The following is a 25,185-nucleotide window of genomic DNA, read 5'->3' on the forward strand; positions in this document are numbered from 1 at the left end:
CTACTGACAATCACAGATTAAATATAGTTTCTATTTTAACTTACAGACAAAACACCTTATTATATAAATACACAATAGTGTTAAAAACATCGAAGAATATCCTTTAGGTGGGAGATTAGCCACAGATTATAAATACAAATATAATAAAATAAATATCAAAATTGTTAATTATGAATAAAGTTAAAAATAAGAGATATATTTATATATATTTTATTGTACTTTAAGCTTTTATAGGAACAAACAATAGAAGTTGTATAAAATATACATTCATAACAAAAAAAAAACTTGAAATATAATTCCATACTTTTAGTACCAAGAGTTTATTAATAAATAAACATTATGCTTTACGTTACACAACCACAATTATACATTTATACTACACTACATGTAAACATGTATTCATTTATTGTATAGCTCAGACATATATTAGGTCATATAACATACGAAAATCGAAAATAAATTATTCCTGTCCTAATCCTTATGTGTAACAGTTTTGTCGATCGAAACAGACGGTAAACTTATTTTTTAAACGATTGTTTGAGTTATGACCCTAATGGCACTTATTATTACTCTGTTGGTATATGAAAAGTGATAGCATGATCATGCTATCTCGCTCACATTATTCTCCTGTATCGGTTACGTATACGACGTGAAGAACGTTAACCAATCACGATTAAGAAATCGCTCCTTCATTCGTGAAGTGCGATTTTGGAGTAATTCTATTGGTTGACTATTTCCCATGTAACTAAAGAAAATTCTATAACTGGTCAGTGCGAATTATTGTGCAAGAATACGTATTTCCTGATCCTACTTACGTGTGCCTTATTTTCGTAAATTGGGGATATAATTTGACGAAAAAGATAATTATAGGTAAGGTCGATATTTGAAAAAAAAAATCCTAATTTCATTAAGACTACTAACAAAATGTTTACTTACTAAGTACTATCAATACATCTATAGTAAATACATAGCTTAGATTAAACTTAATTACCTCTTATTGTCGCCCTAACGCTTCTAAGTTACTATGGTGAGAATCGATTCTATTCATATTCGCTTTGAACTCTTCCCTCAGATGAGAGGCTTCGGTTTCGAGGTTCTGTCGTTCGGATGCGATGAAGTCGTCCGACCCGTTGAGGCGACGCGCCTCCGCGTCCGGGAGCGCCAGGTCGAAGTTTGAGATTGACTTTATCTTGTCCGCAGACTCCAGGCCAGAGGCCAGCGACCGCGATGTTGCGTTATCTGCCGATAATACATTTTTAATAAAGACTTAAGAAAACGGTGTATATATTTCAAATAGCAGCCACGGATTAATTGAAATTAATAAACACTAACAGTTAATGTTGTCTTAGATTTTCGCGATTATTACACATTGAAATAAAACTAGTTTTAACGGATTTAAGTTTGATTTAAGACATACGGTTCAGTCTCCCCGTGACCACGAACGCTGTAATGTGCTCGAAACATCGGGATGATAAAAATAATTAATATACGAGACTTAAATCCGTTAAAACTAGTTTTATTTCAACACTAACAGTTTTTGGACAGTGGTAATATGCAACAAATATCGTTTGTTACTACTGTCCATTGACAGGTGTAATAAAAAATTAGAACTAGCGCGCACTGGTAACTTTTGTCACGGTGACTTAAAGTGTTTGTGACTGTCACGTCACGTTTCCAAAGCGGAGTGCGCTCATTAATAGAGACAGTGACAAAACATTTTCGAAATTGAAGTGTCATTTGCCACTATGGATCTCGAAGAGATGGTTGTTCTCTGTGAACTCGTGAGACTCGGCAGAAAAAGACTTTAATTTTCACGTGAATATCTGAATACTCTTTCAATTTTTTATCATAAAGAACTGGGCTCTTTTCCACTTCTTCTATTAGAACAGCGTTATCAGTATCGTCTTCACGAATGATTACGTTTTGAATAGATGGTGACGCCATTTGCGCGTGCCAAAGTCAGCAGTCAAAGTGCAGATAGCGCAAGACTGACGCGAATGACAAATTTGTCGCTAACGGACACAAATGTCACGCAATTGTCACGTCGTAACGTGCGCGCACTTCCATACATATTTATGGACACGACGAAAGTGACAAAACAGTCACCGTGACAAAAGTTACCAGCGCGCGCTAGTTCTTACATACAAACATAAACACACGAAGCAAGTTTTAATTTCATACAGTTTCATTAAATTGTATGTAAATTGAAACTTCTTTGTGTGCGACTGCGGGACATGGGGATAAACACACAGAACAACTAGTTTTAGTGCACGCTGAAGAGTGTCCAATCTGTTCGTACCGTACCGTACTATCGGTACAACACATATTAATAAAGTTGCCCTCAAAACTTAACAATTATAGTTCTTTGGAAGTACTTTCATGTTAGTGTTTATAAGGTGTTTAGTATCAAATATGTACATATATTTTATCTATGGGAAGAGATAGTGAAATTTCTAGAGGATATTATGAATTAAAGTCATCTAGAGATACTTTTCCACCACCAAACATTTTTGAGTAAGATTGTTAATAAATTAAACAGGCGCTATTGATATCTGCAACCGATTTAGGCATTCCAATGAAAGGTTTTTCCGTCATCCCCGAGGCAAAATCTTCCATAGCCAAACATTTGATTGCACTAGTTAAATAAATAAATAATAAAAAAATATAAGACAACATCACATACATTGCTCTGAGCACTTGTGTTATGGAAAATCAGAAGCAGCGACGGTACCACAAACACCCAGATCCAAGACAACATAGAAAAATAATGATAATCTACATTCACTCAACCGGGAACCCAGAACCTCGGAATGGCGTACCCATGTCAACCGGTGTACACACCACTCGACCACAGAGGTCGTCATGAAATCACGCATTGACGAGCGGATCAGTTGCCCGTTTGCACATACGTTCGAGATAGACACTGACAGACGACAGTATTAGAGACGTGAGCGGGGAGCACACCAAGGGTATTAGTACAGTGCGCGGGGTGGGGGTAGTCGGGACGGGCGCCGACAGTATTAGTGAGGTAGTAAGTCATGCTAGACACTAGGCTTATCAGACACGCGGTCGGCACGACGGCGCGGGGTAGGGGGGGGGCATGTGTGCAGGCGAGCGTTACGCGCAGGGGGGGGTAGAAGTGGGCGGGCGTTACCCTTGAAGGCGTCCTGCGGCAGGGGCGTGGCGGGCTGCGCTCGCTCCTTGGGCAGCGACGCCGCGCGCGCTCCCAGCATGCCCAGCACCCTGACACACACACGCGCTCAGCCGAGCCGCGGGACCACACATTCCCACAGACTTCGAGCCAGCGGAACGGATCGAGCTTATTGCAGCTAAGTTGCTCGCTTTACATATACGATAACTTTGTAATGAGTACTAATATGGCGGCCCATGTTTTATGCTGTCGGTATTCGATAAAAATGGCACCCCTTTTTCTCATACTTTTCGTAGGTACGGTTTACCAAGTCTCGAATCCGACACTGACAGTGACGTCATCATTACTATAACGAACGATATAATAGACTATGACAGTATATTTATATCTATGTGACCATTTTTCTACGAGTGTTGTCGCTCGCGTGTATCGGCGGCGCCCGTTACCTTTACCAAGGCCTGAATCCGACACTGATAGTGACGTCATCATTGCTATAATGAACGATATAACAGACTATGATAGTATTTTTAATCTATGTGACCATTTTTCTACGAGTATTTATATTAGAACTGATGTTTCCGCTCGCGTGTAGCGGCGTCGCCCTTTACCTGGAGTGGCTGAGGTCGCCGAAGGGCGTGTGCGGCGTGGCGGGCACGCTGTGCGCCGTCTCGCAGGCCTCCGCCCAGCCCTCGCGCACCAGCACCTCGCCGATGTCCAACGAGCCGGCTACAAATAACACTTAGTTAAAATACAGGCACCCAATCTTTAACCATACATAATAGGAGGATTATGTTAAAGAAAAAAAGACAGAAAGACAGAAAGACAGAAAGAAAGAAAGAAAGAAAGAAAGAAATAAAGAAAGAAAGAAAGAAAGAAAGAAAGAATTTTTTATTTGTAAGCATCGTTTTGAGACATCAGTGACATAAACAAAAAAAAAACTTAAAATAAAAATACAATTAAATAATATCTAAGAAAGATTATAAAAAGAGGCATAAATAAATAAAAACAAAATGCTGCCCACACAGCAGTACGATGCCACAAAAAGGAAAATCACTCAGCATTTGCTGTCGTCCTAGGAATTTCACACAGAGAGAAAAAAAAGTTTTAGATTTCAATTATATAGTTTTTTTTCTCCTATACATAAATTAAAATACGATTCATACTATGTGTGAAATTCGCAAAGACGATATATATTGTTAAGGATATATGTATGTCGATGAAATTTGATTACCCATACATTCAGCATCATTCGCTTTACCTCCACAGATAAGTTAAGAAAGTCTTCTTATTCGTATATAACATATGTAGCTTACCATCACTGACGTCATACAGCTTTATACCGGGCACTTCCTTCCCCCGCTCCCCGACCGCGCCAGATGACTTCTTGTAAGTGCACGTACGAGACACTAGCGGTTTCCATCTCGCTACCTACAATGATATTCCATATTATTAATAAACATAAGATTATAAATTATTTTATAATTAATAATCTTGAAGTGGTCAGTTCTTTAAAAAAAATATTAATTTCCATGATTAATAGTATCTCAATAATAATATATTCTATCTAAAACCTATTAAACTTGCTGTCTCTTTAATTTTATTTGTGTGTTAATTAAGAAGTTCGTTCTTGGTGGTAGGGCTTTGTGCAAGCCCGCCTGGGTAGATCATTAGACCACCCACTCATCAGATATTCTACCACTAAACAACAATACGCAGTGTTGTTGTGTTAAGTTAGGCTCCAATTTTCTAAGTATAGATTTAACTCAAAACAAAAGAAGACTATGCTCTATTGGAAAGCTGAAAAGATAATAAAGGTACCTGCACGAGATCTTCGAACCGTTCAACCGCCTGAGAGTGCCAGCGAGTCTGTTGGTTCACCGGACGTACACCCGCCAGGAAACACTCCATCGCCTGTGATCACACCATGACATAGTACACTACACACCATGAGTCCTAGTCTAACATACAAAATACATACTGAACACCTCAGAAAAAATCACGCGTGGTCTTAGTTGGTGGTAGGGCTTTGTGCTAGCCCGTCTGGGTAGGTACCACCCACTCATCAGTTATTCTACCGCCAAATAACAGTACTCAGTATTGTTGTGTTCCGGTTTGAAGGGTGAGTGAGCCAGTGTAAGTACAGGCACAAGGGACATAACATCTTAGTTCCCAAGGTTGGTGGCACATTGACGATGTAAGGAATAGTTAATATTTCTTACAGCGTCATTGTCTATGTCGTCCTCGTCCGCCAACCTATAACATAAAAAATCGCGTCGTGTTAATCATACCAATTATATTTTTTCGTTAACATCGAAAATACTTTTACATATTTTTAATTTTTTATTTATTAGAATCCTATATTTATCCCACGACTGTACCTAGCATTTGGACACATCGGGATGATTTTAGTATTTATCATACCATGAGGGTTCTGAGTCATATGCATATGTATGAGGAATACACTGTGTAAAAAAACAGTAACATCAGCCTGTCAATTTCCCACAACTAGGCTAAAGCCTCCTCTCCCTTCTGAAGATACGGAACATATTCCGACACGCTGTTCTAATGCGGGTTGGTGGAATACACATGTGGCAGAATTTCTATGAAATTAGACACATGCAAGTTTCCTCACGATGTTTTCCTTCGCCGTCGAGTACGAAATGAATTATAAACATAAACGGGTTTGAACTCGCAAACATCGGTTAAGATGCACGCGTTCTAAAAACTGGGCCACGTCGGCCCTACTATGTATTATACGTCATTATTTAATTTCTGGCATGTGTGCCATTCTCACGGAAGGCTAGCTAACTGCGACAATTTTTGTGCAAAATGGCACATACACTTTCAGACAAATTCGGTTACAATTGACAGATGTCATTACTGACAGCAATGATTTCATTCTTCTCTCTTTTGAGGTCTTCTTTTTGATGAACTTCTCCTTTTTGAAGTCCGTTAAAAATTAAGTAACGACAACCTTTTGTATTTTTTTAAGCGCTTTGGTTATGTTATTTTATAACTTAGTATAGTACGACACAAATTAGATGTAGCATCGGAAAATGCAATGGAATGAAAATAAAACCGCTTACTGCCGATTTACACGACCAATATAAATAGCTCCCTATCCCGCCATTCGACGCTATTCGTCGCTATAGATTCTCACGTCAGAGAAAGCAAGTGCATGTAAATTGACGTGTCAAATTGACGAATATATTATGTCATATGATATTACAAGTTATTACGTTTGTGCAAAGATTATATTCGCGTGAGAAATAAATATTGATAATTTGGGATAGCGTACTCAATTCGGATGTGATCGGTTTTACGAATTTTGCCGACGCGACATCTAAGTTGTGTCGTACTATAACTGTTTACGAAATAGACTGTATTCGTTTATTTCCGCAAACATTTCAAGGCCCAATCATAATGATCATTATAGGAATACCTGAAACCGTAGACGCAGTAAGTCCGCTCGAAGCTCGCACAGTTCGTGCGTCGCTACGTACTCGCTGTCGCCGTAGTCCAAGAAAAACAGATCTGCGACCTGAAAAAAACAACAAGTCGTAAATATGCGGACAACACAATAAAATTTCCTGATGCATATGGAAACCGAAAAGACATACATTTCAGAAATACTAATTGATGTGATTACTGCCTTATATACATGTATATTTAATGTATTACCAATATTACAAAACGAATATGAAATATTGTAAAATAGAAAAAAAAGCGCAAAGATATTTAATATTAGAGTAATGAGTTTCGCTGCTGACTTGACATTCACAAAAAGCATTTCATAAATTTTATTAAGAAATCTAACTTGTGTTTTGTACAGAATTGTGATTATGATTAACATTAAGCATTCTAGTCCAGGAATTTTACATATATCTTGGAAACGGTAAATTTTACGTTAAAACTTACCGTTTCCGAGATATATGCAAAAAAACGTTTTACAAAATGGCGGCTAACGCTCGCGGTTTCGGGCGACAGAAACTCGGTTTTATACTTGAGGGGCACCCTACGACATAATCCAATCGAAAAATCACGTAGAATATGCAGAGCGGATATCTAAAAATCTTGGACATATTGTTATAATTACTTATGTTGCTACGCGATTTTAGTATTAGATTCAAATTACTGATATCCTCTTGTTTGTTGAAACACCGGCTCCCGGTATAAACACATTTTGGCCGCAACTGTTGACATACCGGGAGCCGGTATGGCTAAGTGTGTTCTGTTATTCGCTCTGAAGTACCCTTTGTTAAAAGTTTATACATTAGCTATGATTGAGTATTTATATAGAAATGGTTGAAAGTGAATAAAGATTATTCAATTTACAATAAGATTCATAACTTGAATTGACTTGATTCGTACTAAATACGGAGAAAATCTAGTTACAATAAAAGTCTGTCTCAAAATTGGGCTGTCTGTTGACCATACCGGCTCCCGGTATAACAGGTAACACAAGGTGGGCTAATGTCATTTAACATACGAAAGGATATGTATTAAGTAAACACGCGCACAGTAACCGCGCACGTGCAGTGCGCACGCTGCGTGCTGTGGGCGTGCGTGCGTGCGTGCGTGCGTGCGTACCTGTTGCGTGGCGTCGAACTCGTTGGGGCGCAGGTCCATGACGCGCGCGCGGTACCAGCGCCCGTCGTGGCGGAACACCGCCGCCACCACTTGCCCCACAGACACCTTCGCCAGCTGACACAGAACACAGATCATTACAAATTCAACATTATCCTAAAATTATCGTCAAAAACTATCTGACCGTCAAGTACATTGATCATTTTAAGTCTCTAAATACGTATATATCTATTCGTAAATTTAATTATACAACAGGCTATTTGACAATGCGAAAAATAAATTGTGAATTATTGTAATCATTGTATATTATGAGTTTATAAATGGTTACTAACTAACGAAACTTGAAAATAATACTTAATTTATTAAAAAATCAATAAATAAAAATGCATTTTTTTCAAACGTTTGTCACGTGACACAAAACGCTCCTGATTGGCTGGGCTTATGATGAAGTCACTTTGTTGTAAACATTGTTTTTCTACTATATGTACCACAGATTAAAATACAGCAAAGTGACGTCACCGACCCCATTGCAGCGTCATATTTTCCAAGTATCGTTTTCGCGTGTTATTTAAATATGCAATTTTTAATATGATATTTTTCGGCAAATATTTGCTAGAAATAAAAAAAATCAACTTTTACTGGGTTCCTTAACCTCTACTTAATAATATTAAATAGATTTTAAAAACCACTCCAATAGCTTATTATTACACTTTTTAAAATATATGGCGTTTATCGAAACGATATTGTAAACGGCATAGTTGAATATGTTTATGTTCCACGATACTCACGGCATGACTAGCGCGATTCTCTTTGTTTCCATAGTAATCCGTCATGTGGGCAACTAAGTCGTCGAGTTGAGCAACTTGCGGTCCGACGAATTGGACCCAGAAACGAGACGGCGACGACGACGCCGACACGTACACTTCAATCGACGCACTCGACGGCTCTGATGGGGACACTCAATATGCTTTAAATAGTTTATGACACTCTATTTTCAATTGATATTAGTCTACCAAAAAAAAAAAATTACTCCTTTGCAGTGGTATGGCGGCCATTGGGAACTGTCGGAAAAGTATGGCAAGGTGATTTTCGTGAATTGCCTGGTACAAATGATCGAATTGTTCCATTAAAATTAATGTATTCGCGGCGGTATTGCGGGCTGTAAGCCACACCCGAGAAGTATGGCAACTATTTTGACCAAATATTTTGTCATTATCATCTCCCGGTCTATGAATATTCGTTCGGAAACTTTCAATAGGCTATTTGACAGTGTAAAAATAAAGCGTCAATTATTGTAATCAGTGTATATTATGAGTTTAAAAATGAAAAACTTAATTTATTCAAAAACCTATAAACAAAAATGCATTTTTTCAAACGTTTGTCACGTGACACAAAACGCTCCTGATTGGCCGGGCTTATGATGAAGTCACTTACTTGTTAACCTTGCTTTTCTACTATATGTACCACAGATTATAATACAGGAAAGTGACGTCACCGACCCTATTGCAGCGCCATATTGTTTTTATATCGCCATAGCGTTTTCGCGCGTTATTTAAATATGGAATTTTTAATATGATATTTTTCGGCAAATTTATACTAGAAATAAAAGACTACTTTTACTGGGTTCCTTAACCTCTACTAAATAATATAAAATAGATTTTAAAAACCAGTCAAACAGCCTATTCGATATTGAGCTAAGTGTTTTATATTATTTAGGTGTCTCGCTTTCTGTGACTAATATTAAAGTTCTCTGATTCGTGGGTCATGATGTGATGTAAGTTCTATGGTTTGTAAACTCTGTCAATAGATGAGTTCATAAACTTTCTTAATATGTTGGTTCAAAAATTTCTCAATAGGTGGGTTATCTAAGCAGTTTTTTTATCGAATTCGCAGAATCAAATTAGCACGTTCAAACAAATGTCTTCCCGGATAAATTCCAATCTTTCAGGATACATTTTTTAATGGTCATTCGAAAAGTATTCATAAGACAACCACTGATTATGAAAAAAACCAGTACAACATACCTTAATATGTCTGAAATTGATAATGCCGAAAATTGCTAAAAAAATGTATTTGTATTTACTGCGCATCACACACATGAACACAAACAAAGACAACGCACTCAGACATTCAAAAAAACTACCGTCACCACAAAACTCCAATACAAATCAGCATTTCATAAATTATTATTCATATATTTATAATTTTGTATCTAAATCATCTATGATATCATAAATGAGATAATCATTTTAATTCAAATAGTTTATTATTTAATTCCACGTTTTTTTTTCTAAACATAAATCTAACCACTTATAACCACACACACACACACACACCCATAAATAAGAAAACAACACACAAATAATATTATAAATATCGATCTAATATAGTACAATTATTTGTAAAGTTCGTTAGTATACAAAAATCAAACCAACTATATTTCAAACTTGTGTTAGCAGTACTGGTACTAGCATTTTACATTCCAAAAAGTTATTTTTGGTCATCTTTTCACTGCACAGTTAAATAGTGAGAGAACTGCGGTATAAAAAAAACTTTATAAACGGATTACGGACGCCATATTGGCAAATTAAATAATATTTACAAAGCAAAAAAATGTCCTTATTTAAAATAGTATTTCAAAGTTTTTCTCGAATTAGCTCATCACAAACAACCATTATTTAATATTATATTCAAACTGTTTACTATAAAATAATGAAAGTAATAATCTTCACCTAGAAAACAAATAGCAAGTCTTGCCACGATTATGTCTGAACATACCTGTTTTATACATATTAAGGATTTTTTTCTAACGACATTAAATAAGATCAAACATTATCTTAGGTAGTTTTATGAATTTGTTTAATAAAATCAGTTCAAAGTTTTAGTTAATTTTCATAATATTGTATTTGTATTGTTGCATAAAGAATTATGTATACCCCGATCTATTTAAAGTAGCAGGTTCGATGTTGCACCTCTGAGTTTATTTTTTACTCAATTCTAGCGTAATATTTTATATTTTCACATGTTAACATCTATACTATCATCATCATCACTAGTTATAACGGATTTGAATCGCGTATATTAATTATTTTTAGCATCCCGACGTTTCGAGCACTTTACAGCGTTCGTGGTCACGGGTAGACTCAACTACTACTACTAGAACTATTTCATAAGGCTGTTTAAAAAAACCTTTTTATCGATAGTAAAAACGAGCTAGCTAGGTAATGATTAAAATGAATGTGTGCTATCGCAACGAGTACTCCTAAGCGTGCATGCTGTTAGCTTACCAGTCCTGCGCTTGGCATGCGTGACGTCACCTGTGGCGTCCGGCGTCTGCGGGGCGGGGGGCGTGAGGGGCGCGAGGGGAACGTGAGGGGGCGTGGCCATGTGTGGGGGCGTGGCCACGCGCGGACTGCGCTTGGCCTGTTCCACTTCACGGCGACACCTCTCTTGTTCCACCTGGGACAGTCAATCAAAAAAAGTATAGTACGACACAAATTAGATGTAGCATCGGAAAATGGAATGGAATGAAAATAAAACCGATTACAGCCGATTTACACGACCAATGGAAATAGCTCCCTATCGCGCGATTCGACGCTATTCGTCGCTATAGATTCACGCGTCAGAGAAAGCAAGTGCATGTAAATCGACGCGTCAAATTGACGAATATATTATGTCATATGATATTACAAGTTATTACGTTTGTGCAAAGATCATATTCGCGTGAGAAATAAATATTGATAATTTGGGATAGCGTACTCAATTCGGATGTGATCGGTTTTACGAATTTTGCCGATGCGACATCTAAGTTGTGTCGTACTATAAATAGATAACCTTAGCGTTAAAATAACAAGGATAAGGAAAGTACAATAAAACATTCTAAATCATGACATATCTTTGTACGATCTGAATCAAATCAATGAAAAATATTGGTAGCGCTTATAAATTAAATGGGCCAAACAGAGAAAGCGAGTGAAGAGAAGAAGAGGTATAAAATAAAAATATGTGAAACTCACGCATTCCTCAATGAGTCCTTTAGCGATATGTATCTGCTCTGCAGTTCCACGGAAGATAACCTTCCTCTGTGTGCTCAAATCTGCTCCCCTCTCACCTTCTAACTTAACTCTTGCGCCACTGCGGTGACTTATATCGTTTATATTCTCCCCACCGACACCTGAAAAAATATTTAAAGTATATCTAATTAAATTGAACTTAAATTAATTCAATGTTTCTCTCATTGTAAAGCGGATGAACACGAAACTAACCTTATAGTACTATAAGAAACACAAATCATATTTTTTAATATATATGTCGGCGCAGAGCCACGAATTTAAGAAAAACACGTGTTCAGAAATGATTATTTTAATAATTTAAAACTGTTTCATTGTTAAATGAATAATTTTTAGTGAATTTGGAAATGTTAAATTACTCTGAAATATTTTAATGTTTGTAAACAACTGTTATCTTGAGTGAATAAGTCTACCCACCTATTTTTGTTATAAAAGATCAAGCGCCCGTCGGTATCGACAGACTTGGTCGAGCCGTCGGAGCGATCGGACCGTCTCATATTGGAATAAATCAGAGAGGATTATTTCCTGAGTTTTATTTCATACCAACGGAGATGGTTAAAGATCGAAACTCTGACACTCGTGACGTCAGCTATGCTGACGTCATGTTTTTTAAAAACCTGCCCGGACGTGCTGCTCCATTATATAAATTTTAACTATATATTTGTAAACCTTCTCATTAATACACATTTTTTATTTAGATTTGTTACAATAACATGGATATTTTAAAATAATTCAACTTTCTTCTGAGAAATTTCGGCTACAGTGTCTAATCGGTGGTAGCTTCACTTAATTGTTAAATGACGATTCAAAAGTGCTTGTAAAAGCCCACTTGAATAAAGTTTATTTTGATTTTGATTTTTTGAATCTCAAAGTCTGCAAAACTAGTCAATTATGAAGTACAGTCAGGGTAACAAAAGGTCACCTTAAGATTTATTTTCGTGTGCTCAGTATGTGCGATAATCTGCTTTACCGATCGAGAATAACATATTGGGTCGCAATAATTTGATGTTTACATTCAAAAGGTACTAATATTGTTGTGTTGTTTTAGGTTATGGGTCTCCAATTCGTCTAGTGCTATTATGCCTTCAAAATTAATTTGAGCATGTAATCTCGACCGAACCGATCAATCTCCATCGTGTCTTCTCCATCGCACGTGACATTGGCGAACTAATCTGTGCCTTTTTGGCACAGATAAAAGCCACAAAAAAAAATAAAAAGGTACTAAGAGTTTAAGAATTAATAAAGGAATTAATTTGAAAACTGACAAAGGTTATCTTTCCCTGACTGTACATATAAGTGTGCGCATGAATACTAGGACAACAACAAACACAGAAACACGACACTAACGGAAAGAGTTCAGGCGTAAACGGCTTCATCTGCGCAATGAATAAACACTGCCGACTTACAGCCAGCAGACTGCTATTAAGAACTTTTGAAAAAAAAAGTTCAGTAATCGATCAGGATTCAGGATCGTTGTGTGAATGAAGGGCCTCAGTATTTATACCCTTATGCCTTAGCTTATACCTTAGGAGTTCGTGGCTAGGAATTTCGAGTCTGAGTAGTATTTCTAGTCAGTAGACTAACAAGTCACACAAAACTATGCAAAACAACCCATTTTGTAGGTTATCCTTTTAATATTTTGCAACTTATATTCTCATGTTTATAAATGAGGTTATTATCATTATAAGTTAAATTAGTAATTAGTAGTAATAAATATGAATGAAACTAAAAAATATCTCACCAATAATTCTGCCACAAGCCCATCCCGGCACAGATATAGAATTCTCCACAATGACTGGCTGCTGGTTTATGAAATCATGCACCATTGTCTCTGCAATCTGTGAAGCATTACTCGGACCTCGAATAATACAAACATCATAATCTTCTTCACTAAATTTCTTGAAGTGAATCGATGCACCAGATTTATCTTCTATTTGCTTTATATTTGATCCATTTCGACCTGTAAAACAAATATAAAATTAAAAAAAAAATACTATTATAAAAATAACACATATGTTTACAACAACAACAGCAGCCTGTAAATTCCCACTGCTGGGCTAAAGGCCTCCTCTCCTTTTGAGGAGAAACATTTAGGTTGCATTATACAATATGTACTCATAAGTGCATATGCTTTGTTAAAGATCTTGAATAGACAAATAACTATAACAGTCACTGTTAAGGTACCTAATTAATCTATTTTGTTTTGCTTATGTTACCATTGATTTAATTTTAAAGTATAGAGATATAAAATGTTTTAATTTATGTAATAACAATATAATTCAAAATTTATTTCCTTGTACACATAAAGCTTAAGCATAATAACATTTCATCAATGTTAGTGAATACTTAAATACATTAAATATATTTTGAAATCATGCTTAGTTACAGGTAAGATTGACACATTCAATTTACACTGATATTTAATATGGAAGGCCAACATAGAGTAGCATAAACAAATCAAATATAGAATAACATACAGTGACAGGTAAAATAGATACAGCCTTGGCATAATTTAAAAAAATAATTGTGTAAACATAATCTCGGATTTTAAGATGCTTTAAGATTATTTACACTAAATACTTTAAAATTATTCAAAATTTTAACTGATTTTATGTTCACTCACACACACAAAGGTGTGTCCTAACAAAATAAATTATTATAGGTGTGCGTTTATAGGAGAAAATGAAACTTGTGCTTACAAGATGTGTGAGACGAAAATTGCAAATAAAATTATAATTGTTAAGTTTATTTAAATAAATCACCCATAATTTCATGTGGCAGGCAAACACCTTCAAGAGCAAATAGATCTATGAATACTGTTACATAAATAGTAATACAAAATTATGCAAAATTTACATATATACATAGGCATGATGAATATGATATATTTATTCTTACAACATACCAAACACACATAAAACTTTTTATATTTAATAAAAGTGACAGCTTAAAATCAAGTTATGTCTAGGTATTGGAACAGTAAATTAAAACAAAGCCAATTTCAATGATGATTAATTAACTGAAATATTCATTATTGAGATATAAACAAAAAAGGTGGTGAAGTCTATCCCATCAATTCCGACCATGGTTTCCTTTTTTTAAGATAGGTCAATTTTGTAAGAGGTGTTATAAGTGTGTGCAAAAATACAGTTCTAGCCTATAATTCACTCTATAAAAATATATAAAACAATATGGAAAAAAAAAGTAAAGTATCTCACCAATTAAAGCTGGAACAATGCTCTTTGGTACTTGAACCTCAATCAAATTAAATTTTGTTGATCTCACTGGTTTGCTGTCATTTTCTTCCTCTTTCTTAAATACATAATACACCACAAATGCTGTAACAGTCACCAGAGAGAACCCGAGTGCCACCGGTACCAGCAACTTGTTATTGAATGGCATCTTCTGAAAATATTTTTGATATTTTAATAATTATTAAAAAAAATATTTTAATAATTTTATAATACACGTAATTTTTTTTTTAACATAGTTAAGGGATTAATTAGTACCTTAAGATCAGATTCAGAGTTCAAAGTTTAAATTTATAACAGAAAAGTCCTAGAAAAATTGGAAGAGACTATTCTCGCATAGAAATCCTAATAAAAATAATAGTAAAAATATCTTTTTATCGAATAATAGCAAATGTAAATAAATACAGTGAGTAAATGATATAATGATCTATTACCAGATATGACATAATGAAAGTTACTTCACATGTAATATGACACCTGCTATGTACAAAATATAACAAAATACAACTTACTTGAACCTTTAGTTGGTAAGCACTATGAAATAAAATAATTCGATATCGGTTAATTCAATTTTAAATATTTTTTTAAAAACAAAATATTATTTGCAATTCCGTATCTATTCAAAGATCACCACAATTTTTTAAAGCACAGATAATATTAAATGTCAAAGTGGACAGACAGCGGCGGTGTAAGTTGCAAGCTTGATCTGAATCTAAATACCTCGTCTACCTCCTGCTTTATAAACATTTAAAATTAATAATTTATAGAAAGGTAAATATCTTGCACGCTTACATAAAAAATAAATATCTCATTACTATTTTATTGTACTCCAACACAAATAGATAAAATTTTATTGTTTTATATATTCATTAGGTTACCTTTCTTTTGTCTACTTTTTTATTTTACCCGTGACCATGTACGCCTTTGAATATAACAAAAAAACATTATTGTACCCTAAGTTACTCCCTATTATTATATCAGTTGTCTGCCAGTGTCAAATCGAAATCCCGTCAAAATCGATCCAGCCGTTCCAGAGATTAGCCGGAACAAACAGACAGCCAACAAAAATTGTAAAAAATGTTATTTTGGTATATGTAGCATATGCATTGAGTAAAAAAGGGCTATAGTATAGATAAATAAGTTTAGTTCTTAAACCTGTCGTCATTGATCTTTTAATTATTACTATACTGACTACTGTACATATTTCTATTTTCGAATTTTATTTTTATTTTTTGTCAAATAAAGACATTTCTTGTATTTGTTACTACCCGTCCCAGCTTTGCATTGGTACATTTTTTTATGAAGAAAATGATATAAAATTCGTACAATTTAAAGTATACACACACACGTAAAAAATAAAATTATGTATAGCTGTTATTTACTTTTTATGTAGATAAAATAGTTCATTGGGGTACCTGTGTTTTATTTGATGTCACAAAGGTTGTACTTATTATAATAAATATTCATAGATTTAATGACAACTACTTTTTTCTTTTGATATGTAAATGTCAAAATAAAATCATAAAATAGTTACTGAGTTACTTTACGAGGTTTAAATGAAACTATTGATCTTTATTACTTTATTATTTACAAAACCCTTTCTAGAAAAAAAATTATAATATGGAAGGTATGTAATGGAAAAGTTACTTTTTTAACGGAACGGGACTAAATAGTGTTAATTTATGTTTTAATTTTCTTCCAAATTAGATAATTATATGTTTAATATTTTTAATTGAAATTCATTCAATTAAATCAATGTCTAAAGGATATAAGCAATGTGTGGTAGTCAATGAATTTGCCTTTCTACTATAAATTAAAGTTCGATTCTCACTTGTACTAGTTAATAACTTTTATTTTGCTTAATTATTTATAATTATTTCGAAACAGATGAATAATATGCTTCATAAAGCAGAATTAATTTTAAAACATGTAATTATATGAATTAAGACAAACGTAATTTATTTTTCAGATCTTTATTTCTTTTAATTCAAATCCTCAAATACTTTGATTGATTTACCGAAAAAAAAATAAGCAAAATGACCTGGGACGTAACGTTGGGTAAGGTCCCTTGTTTCGATTATTTTTCTTGACCTTCTATTTATTTTCATGACCTTCGCTGTTATTGATTTCATCCAATTAAATGTCATAACAAAAATTGTGAACTAAGTACATCTACACGGATTTGCGTTACATTAACCACACACAAAAATAAACAAGGACAACAAGTGGTGACTGTCAATGTACCACATAAATCGTTGGATCTAGTAGCATGAAAGAATAATGGTATTTCCGTAATTATTAAATAGGTACTTAGTCTTCTGTTTATAAATGAAAGGTAATTGGATCAATAACACGTGTGAAGCGGATGAAAATCCACTATGTGTATCCACCACCACCCATTTAAGTATACTCTAAACCTTCTCCTCAAAAACAAGAGTAAGACTTAGCACAACAAAACATCAACAGATTCTAAATGGTATTGATACTGCTGGAACAAATAACAATATATATATTTTTTAAATCTTACTTTCATTTTACAAAAGACGTAGAGCAGGTCATCAAACAAGATAGATATTAGAATAGAATTAGTTAGTATAGTTTCCGGGTTATATATAAATATGTGTATGATAATCTTTTACGGAAAATCATGAATGTCTTGAATGAAATTCTATCACATCTGTATCCACCGATCATTCTCAAAGGGAGAGTTTTGCCTAGTAATGGAAAATTTACTGGCTTTACTTAATTTTCGTTCATCTTTACCAAAATAAATTAAATAATAATATATAAATAAATATGATACAACATCACATACATTACTCTGATCACAATGTAAGTAGCTAAAGCACTTGTGTTATGGAAAATCAGAAGTAACGACGGTACCACAAACACCCAGACCCATGACAACATAGAAAACAAATGATAATCTACATTGACTCGGCTGGGAATCGAACCCAGGACCTCATGAATACCGTACACACCAATCGACCACGGTAGTCGTCAAGATTTTAGAAATTAGATGATTATTAACGTATAAAACCATATTGAATATTTTTGTCCTGGTCGAAAAAGCATACATCCTATTGAAACGAGCGTGCGACCCAATAAACCGTAATAGTCAGATTTGTCATATTTTTTTATTGTCGCTAACATCACGAAAGCCTTTACCGATTCATTCGACTGTCAGTTGTTCAGTGAACTTTAAGCGATCATGCAGCGACCTTACCGACGTCGGTATCTGCGACCGAATAATATGCACGAAGCTTTTCATGGCGGTAAAAAATATACCAATTATTTAAATGATTATATGATTAAAAATTCATAATTTTGAAATTTATATTTTTCTATATCAACTATTTTATGACCTATTTAGATATATTCGTTACTATAAGGAAGGTCTTGTAGTTTATGAAAATCGCATTCATACGAGCATACAGAGAATTACTTTCTTCTAGTCAATATGCCTCATATTTGGACTACTTATGTAGAAATAAACAATTTAAAATACAAACTTTAAATATGTATGTGTGTTATATCTAAAACTTAATTACATTATGATTTCTGGATATAAAACTTTCTGAACTTGAATTTATTAATAGATTTTGAGTATGTGGTAACTAAGAAGATACCACCTCGTATATGTTTTGGCACGGGGCTCGATCGTGAAGTGTTACCAATAAAAGGACCTTTGATGAGTCCTTTTATGAGGCGTAATGCGCCCGAAGTGAAACCGAACTTGGGTCCTGGCACTTACGACAATAAACGTGACGCCTTCTACGACCTCACGCACAGGGTAGGGTTAATAAATCAAATCAATTTTCTTATCATTTAAAATAACAAAACCAATAGTCCAAGAGCCAGTAATCGGTAGACTTACGTTATAGTAGCAAGCTCCATATTACTGCCAGGCATACTGCTTGCACCTGCTGTTGGTGAAATGGAACCTCCATTAAATTAATACATTTTAAGATATCAAAAGGGCAGACTTGCTGCGAACACGTTTTGGAAGTCGATTTGCTTTTCGACTCCATGTTACTCTCAGAGGAACCCACGATGGCAATAGTAAACCCCCATTTCACCTGCTGCTATAGAGCTTGCTACTATAACGTAAGTCTGCCGATCACAGTCTATACGTAGTAGTTATAGTGTGTTGCTAGACATATTCATACAAATTGGTCTTTTACTTTTTGTGTAAGGTAATCTCTTAAGATTAAGTAATTTTCCTTTGTTCATTTATATAGATTTACAGCAAATGTTATTATGGACCTAAATCACCCAGATGGAAGGTTAAACATGAGTATCAGCCACCTCCACGGGAACCTGAGAAATTGAAGGCTGTACCTCTAAATTGTGCACCTTTTAATTCCACTTCAAGAAGGAAACCGTTGTTTAAAGCTGGCGAGTTTCCGGCGTAAGTTATGTTATATGTTACTCATGTAACAAAGTCCATCAGCAATAAAAATTATAATTATTGAATATATATAGTAGCCATCAAAAAATATTCAATTTATAATACATATATGTAGTAGATATTGATTTCCTCCACTTTTTTTTTGGTAGTAGGGCTTTGTGCAAGCCCGCGTGGTATGGTAGGTACCTGGTAGTATATTCTACCGCTAAACAACAATACGCAGTATTGTTGTGTTCCGGTTTGAAGGGTGAGTGAGCCAGTGTAAGATTCACCATTAATATTATTCTCCCGTATGTAATGCAAAATGGACAGGCGTTAGGAATAAAAAGTACTATATTGCTATTTAAAACTGTAATCTATCTCTATGCCATCAATAATTATAATTCCATTAAGATATTTAGATACGTTCAACCTTTCTTTCGTGATTCAGTTACAAACATCCATCCATCGAATGTAAGTAAATTTAAAACCCTACCCTTTGGAACTAATTTGAATCAATTCTTAATTTCCTTCAATCCTTCATCATTTTCATAGCTTTGTAAAGAAATGTGTGGGTTGAATGACTCACTTTGCCCCTCGGCGATTTTTTCTCTAAAGACGAGATGATGGTTTGGGTGAAGCAATTTTATAAAGATGTAAATTGTAAACTGATCATAATAAGAAAATAAAATTATGGTATTAGTTGGCGAAGTGGTCACAACGTCGATTGAATTGTCGTTACGAGAAATATTAACCAATCCTTGAATCGTCAACGCCAACCAACATTAGCTAAAATGTTATGTCTTCTGAGACTGGAGTTGCACTCACCCTTCAAACTGAAACGAAAGTGCTAAGTATTACTTATTGGCGGAAGAATGTCTGGGTAAGTAGACCCATTTGTTCGTACCTACCCAGACAAGTCTGCACATAGTCCTACCACTAATAAAATTAAATTTGTTTTCATAGTCGTAACAGTAGTAGTAGTGACAGTCCTTATAAACTCACGATTACTATACTACGGACATTTATAGATTTGCCAGTATGTATCTTGGTATGTCAAACTATTAATATAAAATTACATTATACTCTTCTGTAGTTGGGGATTAACCTATGATAGAGCTTTGTGCAAGCTTGCAAAAACCTATACATTACACTTTGTCTTAGGCTTTTACGGTTTTTATACCAGGTTGGCGGCCCGTTGACTGTGTATGTCATTATCACTAATGAAGAATATATTTGCACATTAGCTTGAAAACCAAAAACAATATAAAAAATCCTTATTTTACCATACCCACATATTCGATAATATTTACAATGCTGGCTTTCACATTGGGGCTTCTATAGACAGATAATATATGACACTAAATATTTACCAACTACATGAAGTCATACTTAATAAAAACTAACTAGATATTTATTTATAGCCCATGTGACTATTGTCCAGAATATAAAAAGAGACAGATGAAATTCGCCTATAGCTTTACTGGTAAAAAGGTTTTAAGATGCGCCGTCGAGGTAAGGATCAAGATTATAGAGAATGACTTAAAATAAAACTGGGTAAATCTTTAATATTTTATTCACTTTTTCACAGATAAAATGTGTTCCGTATAATCTGGATGCCTGTGGTTATTGCGGGTGCTCCTGTTCGGCACAGGGAGACTATTGGCATTACGAAAACAGAATATTCCTGTGTAGAAAACACTATACAAGATTGTTTAAGAATTGTTTAACTAAATTTCAAGGCGCAAAATTAGCTGAATTTAAGGTAATTTTAATAATGATTCAATAAAGTATGTATTTATTTTTTATGTATATAATATTATACACCAGAGATATCTAATAATATAAATTATAATTTATTTCAGTCGGTGAGAGATTGTTTCTTTGCACATGCGCACAATAGTTGCAAAGCTGCTTTGAAAATTATGAAAGTTGAAGAAATCGAAAAGAAACTTCGAAAGGAAGCCTATCTTGACTTATATTTTCCACAACGCAGATTTTGTAACAATTAATTATTTTAATACATTTTTAGATTATGATACATTTTTTGTACTAGCAATTGTATTGTTTTCTTTTCTATTTCAATTTTGATATTAGCTTGCAACATTGTAATCATCAATCATCTGACTGCGACAACAAGTGCCCTCTGTCCTTATTTATTATTTATTTTGATAACGAATCAATATTTTCATAAATTGCAATCATGAAACTAGATTCGAACAATAAGATGATTAACGGTGATAGTGGTGCTGAAACGCCCGACGATGTTGTCGATCCGCGGCAAAACGCTGAAGATATTATTGATGAGATACTCGCAGAGTTCACAGATTCAAGATCACCTGATGCTATCCGGAACGGGATGAATGGAAACGGTATACCAGAGAATCTTTTTAACATAATACAGCCGCCACGGACTCGAACACCGGCGAACTCTTTCTCGGAAAACGCTACGATCGACGACATCGATCCGTCGTCGGACCTCGGTACTTCCATCCGCAATAAATGCCTAGAGCTTGAGGAAATCCTTCAAAGCCTCAAATCACGGCTCAACCACGTCGTACTTGATGAAAATATCGTGCTTAGCCCGGAAGCAAACTCGATGGAAGCCGAACTCGAACATGATCTAGATACAGACTGCCAGGAGGATCTTTCTTTGCAAGAGTTCCTCGAACTTTTACATTCACAAAACAAAATAGCCCCCAGTGGCGTACAATGATTATTGAGACCATTTTTAACTGTAAGATAAAAAGAATTTATTGTGTGCAAATTTGAGATTAGACCATATTATGAAATTATTAAATGTTTAGACTTAATTGGTTGTTTTGTTTTTAAAACAATAAAAAAACAGTAAAAGTAGTATAAATTATTTATTTAAACTTAACAGTACTTAGTGTCTAGCAAGGTTAATTATGTATTGGGTTATACCTGTTACATCAATAACAAATACTTTATTAAGTTGTGTCAGACTAATAATCATAAATGAGCATAACAGAAGAATATATAATAATTAAAATATTAAACAGTAATTCCTTTATTTATAAAAAAAAATTTATCAATACTTTGAAATATTTCGAAGTATTGTTTAGATGCTTTTGTTTCACCACTTGCTAATCAGAGTGATGATAGGTTTACAGATGAAAACATGAATTTATTGGACAATGTTATCATTTTTTATTTGAGATTAAATACACCATGAAGTTTAATATGATAATAAAAATAAAAAACTCACAAAGAAAACAAATTATAAAAATAATAACAACTTTACATATTATCAAAAAGATCGTTAACTTCTGAACTTATAGTGACTTCAGTTAAATCTGGTACTGTATCATTTTCATACAGTTGACTGTCATCAAATGTATCAGTATCCATATTACTCAAACTATTCTCACTTTTTACAATATAATTAAGTTTCTTTTCATTTATCATATTGATAATATCATTTCTATTACGATCTATTAATTCCACTCGGAAATTTTTAAGCCAGTTATTGTAATGTGAAGGTTCTGTATTGACACACTTGTGTCTAAAATGAGATATTACATCCAATGCCTTTGAATAGTTACCATCAATGTTACCATATATCATACTTTCAATAGCTTCTATCATTTGAGGAACAAGATCTTTTATATCAATGCCTTCTCTTTTAAGGGCATTAAAATCATTTATTGCATTCTGAGTCCCAATTCGTGGTATCGGACTAGATTTCTTTAAACTATTTATATCTATTATTGGAAGATTGTCCATAGCTGCATCAGTTGTTGTAGATGTGGAAGGTTTATCAGAGTGATCTATATCCATTGCTTGATAATTTTTCTTTTTTTCTCTCTTCTTAATTTCAACTTTATTTAAGACAAATAAGCTTTTTAATTTCTCTAATTGATTTTTCCTTCTCTTTTCTATCAATGGAGGTACTTTGAAGAGCATTGTTATATCGTCTCTTGGTGGTGGTAGAGGTTTGTCTGGGTTCATGGCTCTAAAGGCAATGCAATCTAAAACATATTGTGCAGATGGACTGACCATCTTAGCAATTGGAAATGCCTCGGTATCATCAAATTCTGTGTCCTCATATGCTTTGGTCAGATCCATATTTCTAATTAATTCTTTAAAGGCATTAACTTGTTCATCAGTGCATGTATACTTTTTTAATTCCGTATTTGGGAATGCCATATTTTTTATTTCCTCTTTAAAACAAATTCCAATCATGGAAAGACAAACATAGTTGTCAGAATCAATAACAGGCATGAGAGCATACATTTTAGGTGCATTTCCATTATTATAAACTCTTCTTACTATACCTACTAGTTTCAATTCCAATAGACACTCAACTAAACATCTGACGGCATATTGTGCTTTTTTATCACCTTTACGTCCAAAAACATATGACAAACCATCACCATTTAAACATTGCCAAGTTATATTTGACGCATTTGTGAATCCATATACTGTTAAAGATTTTGGTCCAGAATCGTAGAGCATACCCTTATCAAAATCAGAGAATGGAATAACTTGTTGCCCATATTGATAGCCTTTGATGTTTTTGTCTGAATCAACTACCATTTGGTTTTCTGTGTTTATGAAAACCTTGCTTTTGTCTACATACTCTGTATTGCTTATTGAATTTGTAACTGGATCTTTTACAGCAGTATTCCATTTTTTAATGACTGATTCATCTTTGATTCTTATGTATGCGGAGACTGGAATTTTTATATTCGATCCAATACTTAAATCCACATTCCATGGAGTAGCATTGACAGCTTTTTTTTTGTGAAAAAGTAAGTACCTCATAGTGAATTCGAATGTAGCTGTGACCCCATTAGTACCTTCTACAAATTGTTTTGCTAATTCAAATTCACTGTTTTTGCTTTCATCATCATATATATCTGGGCCAATGATGTCAACTTGAAATCCCTCCTCTCGAAAACCACTTACAGCCTGTAAACAGTTTCTTATTAGAATAAGTAATTTATAATTCAATTATATTTAGTATTAATAGGTTTTGCATGTATGAATTATAAATTAAGAATTATTGTACCTGTTCCACTTCACCCATTTCAACGTCAGATGGTTCCAGGAAGTTAGTCATTAACATTATCTGTTTATTAACAATTTTGAGAGCGGTAACGGCATTTTTAAAATGATCGACAGCTACTAATAGTGCATCAAACCAGTTTCCCTTAGATTTGGACGGCTGTAAATGATAGAAAAAGATAAAAGTAGTATTAAATGTTAGTAGTGAATGTGATGGTCAGCAATAGCAAACCTTATCTGGTAAGTCTCGTATCATTTGCCAAGTTGGATGCTGTAAATCTGAATGCACTTCTATATGTCGACAACTTCCTGACTCTGATAAATTATTTTTCGTTTTCTTCGATCCTAATAAGATAATACCAAGCAAATTCTTCCCTTGGCTTATTACTTTTCTTTCTATAATACGTATGGCACATTCTCTCGCTTTTTCAAAGAAACTTTTCCCGTTCTTCTCTTCTGGATCAGAAACATTTTTACCTATGTCTATAATAATCACTGTGCCATTATCTATTTTTGAAGGAGCCATTATTTATTCATGTGTATCCTTATCTTATTCAATAAAACAAAACAAATAACAATAACAATATACTCTTAAACAAGTTCGAACAAGTTTTGAATTTATGACGTTCGACGCGGTAAGAAGTGAGTCAACTGTCAAAAAGATATATTTTTTTCCAATGTCCTAAAGGACAGCCTAAGTATTAG

At 34.2% G+C, this 25,185-nt stretch overlaps 4 protein-coding genes across 6 annotated transcripts; 2 read left to right on the forward strand and 2 right to left on the reverse strand.

The window, feature by feature from the left end:
* Positions 1–342: 342 nt before the first annotated feature.
* Positions 343–15,740, reverse strand: LOC124536865 (tudor and KH domain-containing protein homolog). Of its 3 annotated transcripts, none has more exons than XM_047113506.1 (13): positions 15,572–15,740; positions 15,027–15,213; positions 13,550–13,768; positions 11,755–11,912; positions 11,056–11,197; positions 8,527–8,684; positions 7,742–7,855; positions 6,594–6,692; positions 4,970–5,062; positions 4,465–4,579; positions 3,760–3,877; positions 3,155–3,243; positions 343–1,239 (listed from the first exon to the last, which is right to left on the reverse strand). In XM_047113506.1, exons 2-13 carry the CDS (start codon positions 15,208–15,210, stop codon positions 995–997), a joined length of 1,734 nt encoding a protein of 577 aa, XP_046969462.1. In that variant the 5' UTR covers positions 15,211–15,213; positions 15,572–15,740; the 3' UTR covers positions 343–994. The 3 variants fall into 3 exon arrangements, with proteins under 3 accessions (XP_046969462.1, XP_046969461.1, XP_046969463.1); XM_047113505.1 differs by having other exon boundaries at positions 11,026–11,197; XM_047113507.1 differs by lacking the exon at positions 3,155–3,243 and having other exon boundaries at positions 1,009–1,239; positions 11,026–11,197; positions 15,572–15,739.
* A 1,287-nt stretch (positions 15,741–17,027) lies between these two features.
* Positions 17,028–21,574, forward strand: LOC124536751. Its single transcript, XM_047113336.1, has 6 exons — positions 17,028–17,117; positions 18,659–18,852; positions 19,301–19,470; positions 20,874–20,964; positions 21,041–21,214; positions 21,315–21,574. Exons 1-6 carry the CDS (start codon positions 17,096–17,098, stop codon positions 21,459–21,461), a joined length of 798 nt encoding a protein of 265 aa, XP_046969292.1. The 5' UTR covers positions 17,028–17,095; the 3' UTR covers positions 21,462–21,574.
* LOC124536752 lies at positions 21,548–22,262 on the forward strand. The gene has a single exon (XM_047113337.1). The coding sequence runs from the start codon at positions 21,653–21,655 to the stop codon at positions 22,163–22,165; it is 513 nt and encodes a 170-aa protein (XP_046969293.1). The 5' UTR covers positions 21,548–21,652; the 3' UTR covers positions 22,166–22,262.
* Positions 22,263–22,297: 35 nt separating this feature from the next.
* LOC124536750 (X-ray repair cross-complementing protein 5-like) lies at positions 22,298–25,154 on the reverse strand. Its single transcript, XM_047113335.1, has 3 exons — positions 24,713–25,154; positions 24,485–24,640; positions 22,298–24,384 (listed from the first exon to the last, which is right to left on the reverse strand). Exons 1-3 carry the CDS (start codon positions 25,004–25,006, stop codon positions 22,711–22,713), a joined length of 2,124 nt encoding a protein of 707 aa, XP_046969291.1. The 5' UTR covers positions 25,007–25,154; the 3' UTR covers positions 22,298–22,710.
* Between the last annotated feature and the right edge of the window lie 31 nt (positions 25,155–25,185).

Source organism: Vanessa cardui, chromosome 17 (genome assembly GCF_905220365.1).
Source record: "Vanessa cardui chromosome 17, ilVanCard2.1, whole genome shotgun sequence".
Classification (NCBI taxonomy): Eukaryota; Metazoa; Arthropoda; class Insecta; order Lepidoptera; family Nymphalidae; genus Vanessa; species Vanessa cardui.

Bases quoted from the DNA above. Each gene is read 5' to 3' on its own strand.
- LOC124536751 (XM_047113336.1), top strand. From the start codon at position 17,096: ATGACCTGGGACGTAACGTTGG. The intron at 18,853-19,300 runs GTAGGGTTAATA...TCATTTATATAG, and splicing joins TCTACGACCTCACGCACAGG to ATTTACAGCAAATGTTATTA. The intron at 21,215-21,314 runs GTAATTTTAATA...AATTTATTTCAG, and splicing joins CAAAATTAGCTGAATTTAAG to TCGGTGAGAGATTGTTTCTT.
- LOC124536750 (XM_047113335.1), bottom strand. From the start codon at position 25,006: ATGGCTCCTTCAAAAATAGATAATGGCACAGTGATTATTATAGACATA. The intron at 24,641-24,712 runs GTTTGCTATTGC...TATCATTTACAG, and splicing joins TACGAGACTTACCAGATAAG to CCGTCCAAATCTAAGGGAAA. The intron at 24,385-24,484 runs GTACAATAATTC...AACTGTTTACAG, and splicing joins AAATGGGTGAAGTGGAACAG to GCTGTAAGTGGTTTTCGAGA.
- LOC124536865 (XM_047113505.1), bottom strand. From the start codon at position 15,210: ATGCCATTCAATAACAAGTTGCTGGTACCGGTGGCACTCGGGTTCTCT. The intron at 7,856-8,526 runs GTGAGTATCGTG...GTTCTGTGTCAG, and splicing joins AGAATCGCGCTAGTCATGCC to CTGGCGAAGGTGTCTGTGGG. The intron at 1,240-3,154 runs GTAACGCCCGCC...TATTATCGGCAG, and splicing joins GCCGCAGGACGCCTTCAAGG to ATAACGCAACATCGCGGTCG.
- LOC124536752 (XM_047113337.1), top strand. From the start codon at position 21,653: ATGAAACTAGATTCGAACAATAAGATGATTAACGGTGATAGTGGTGCT.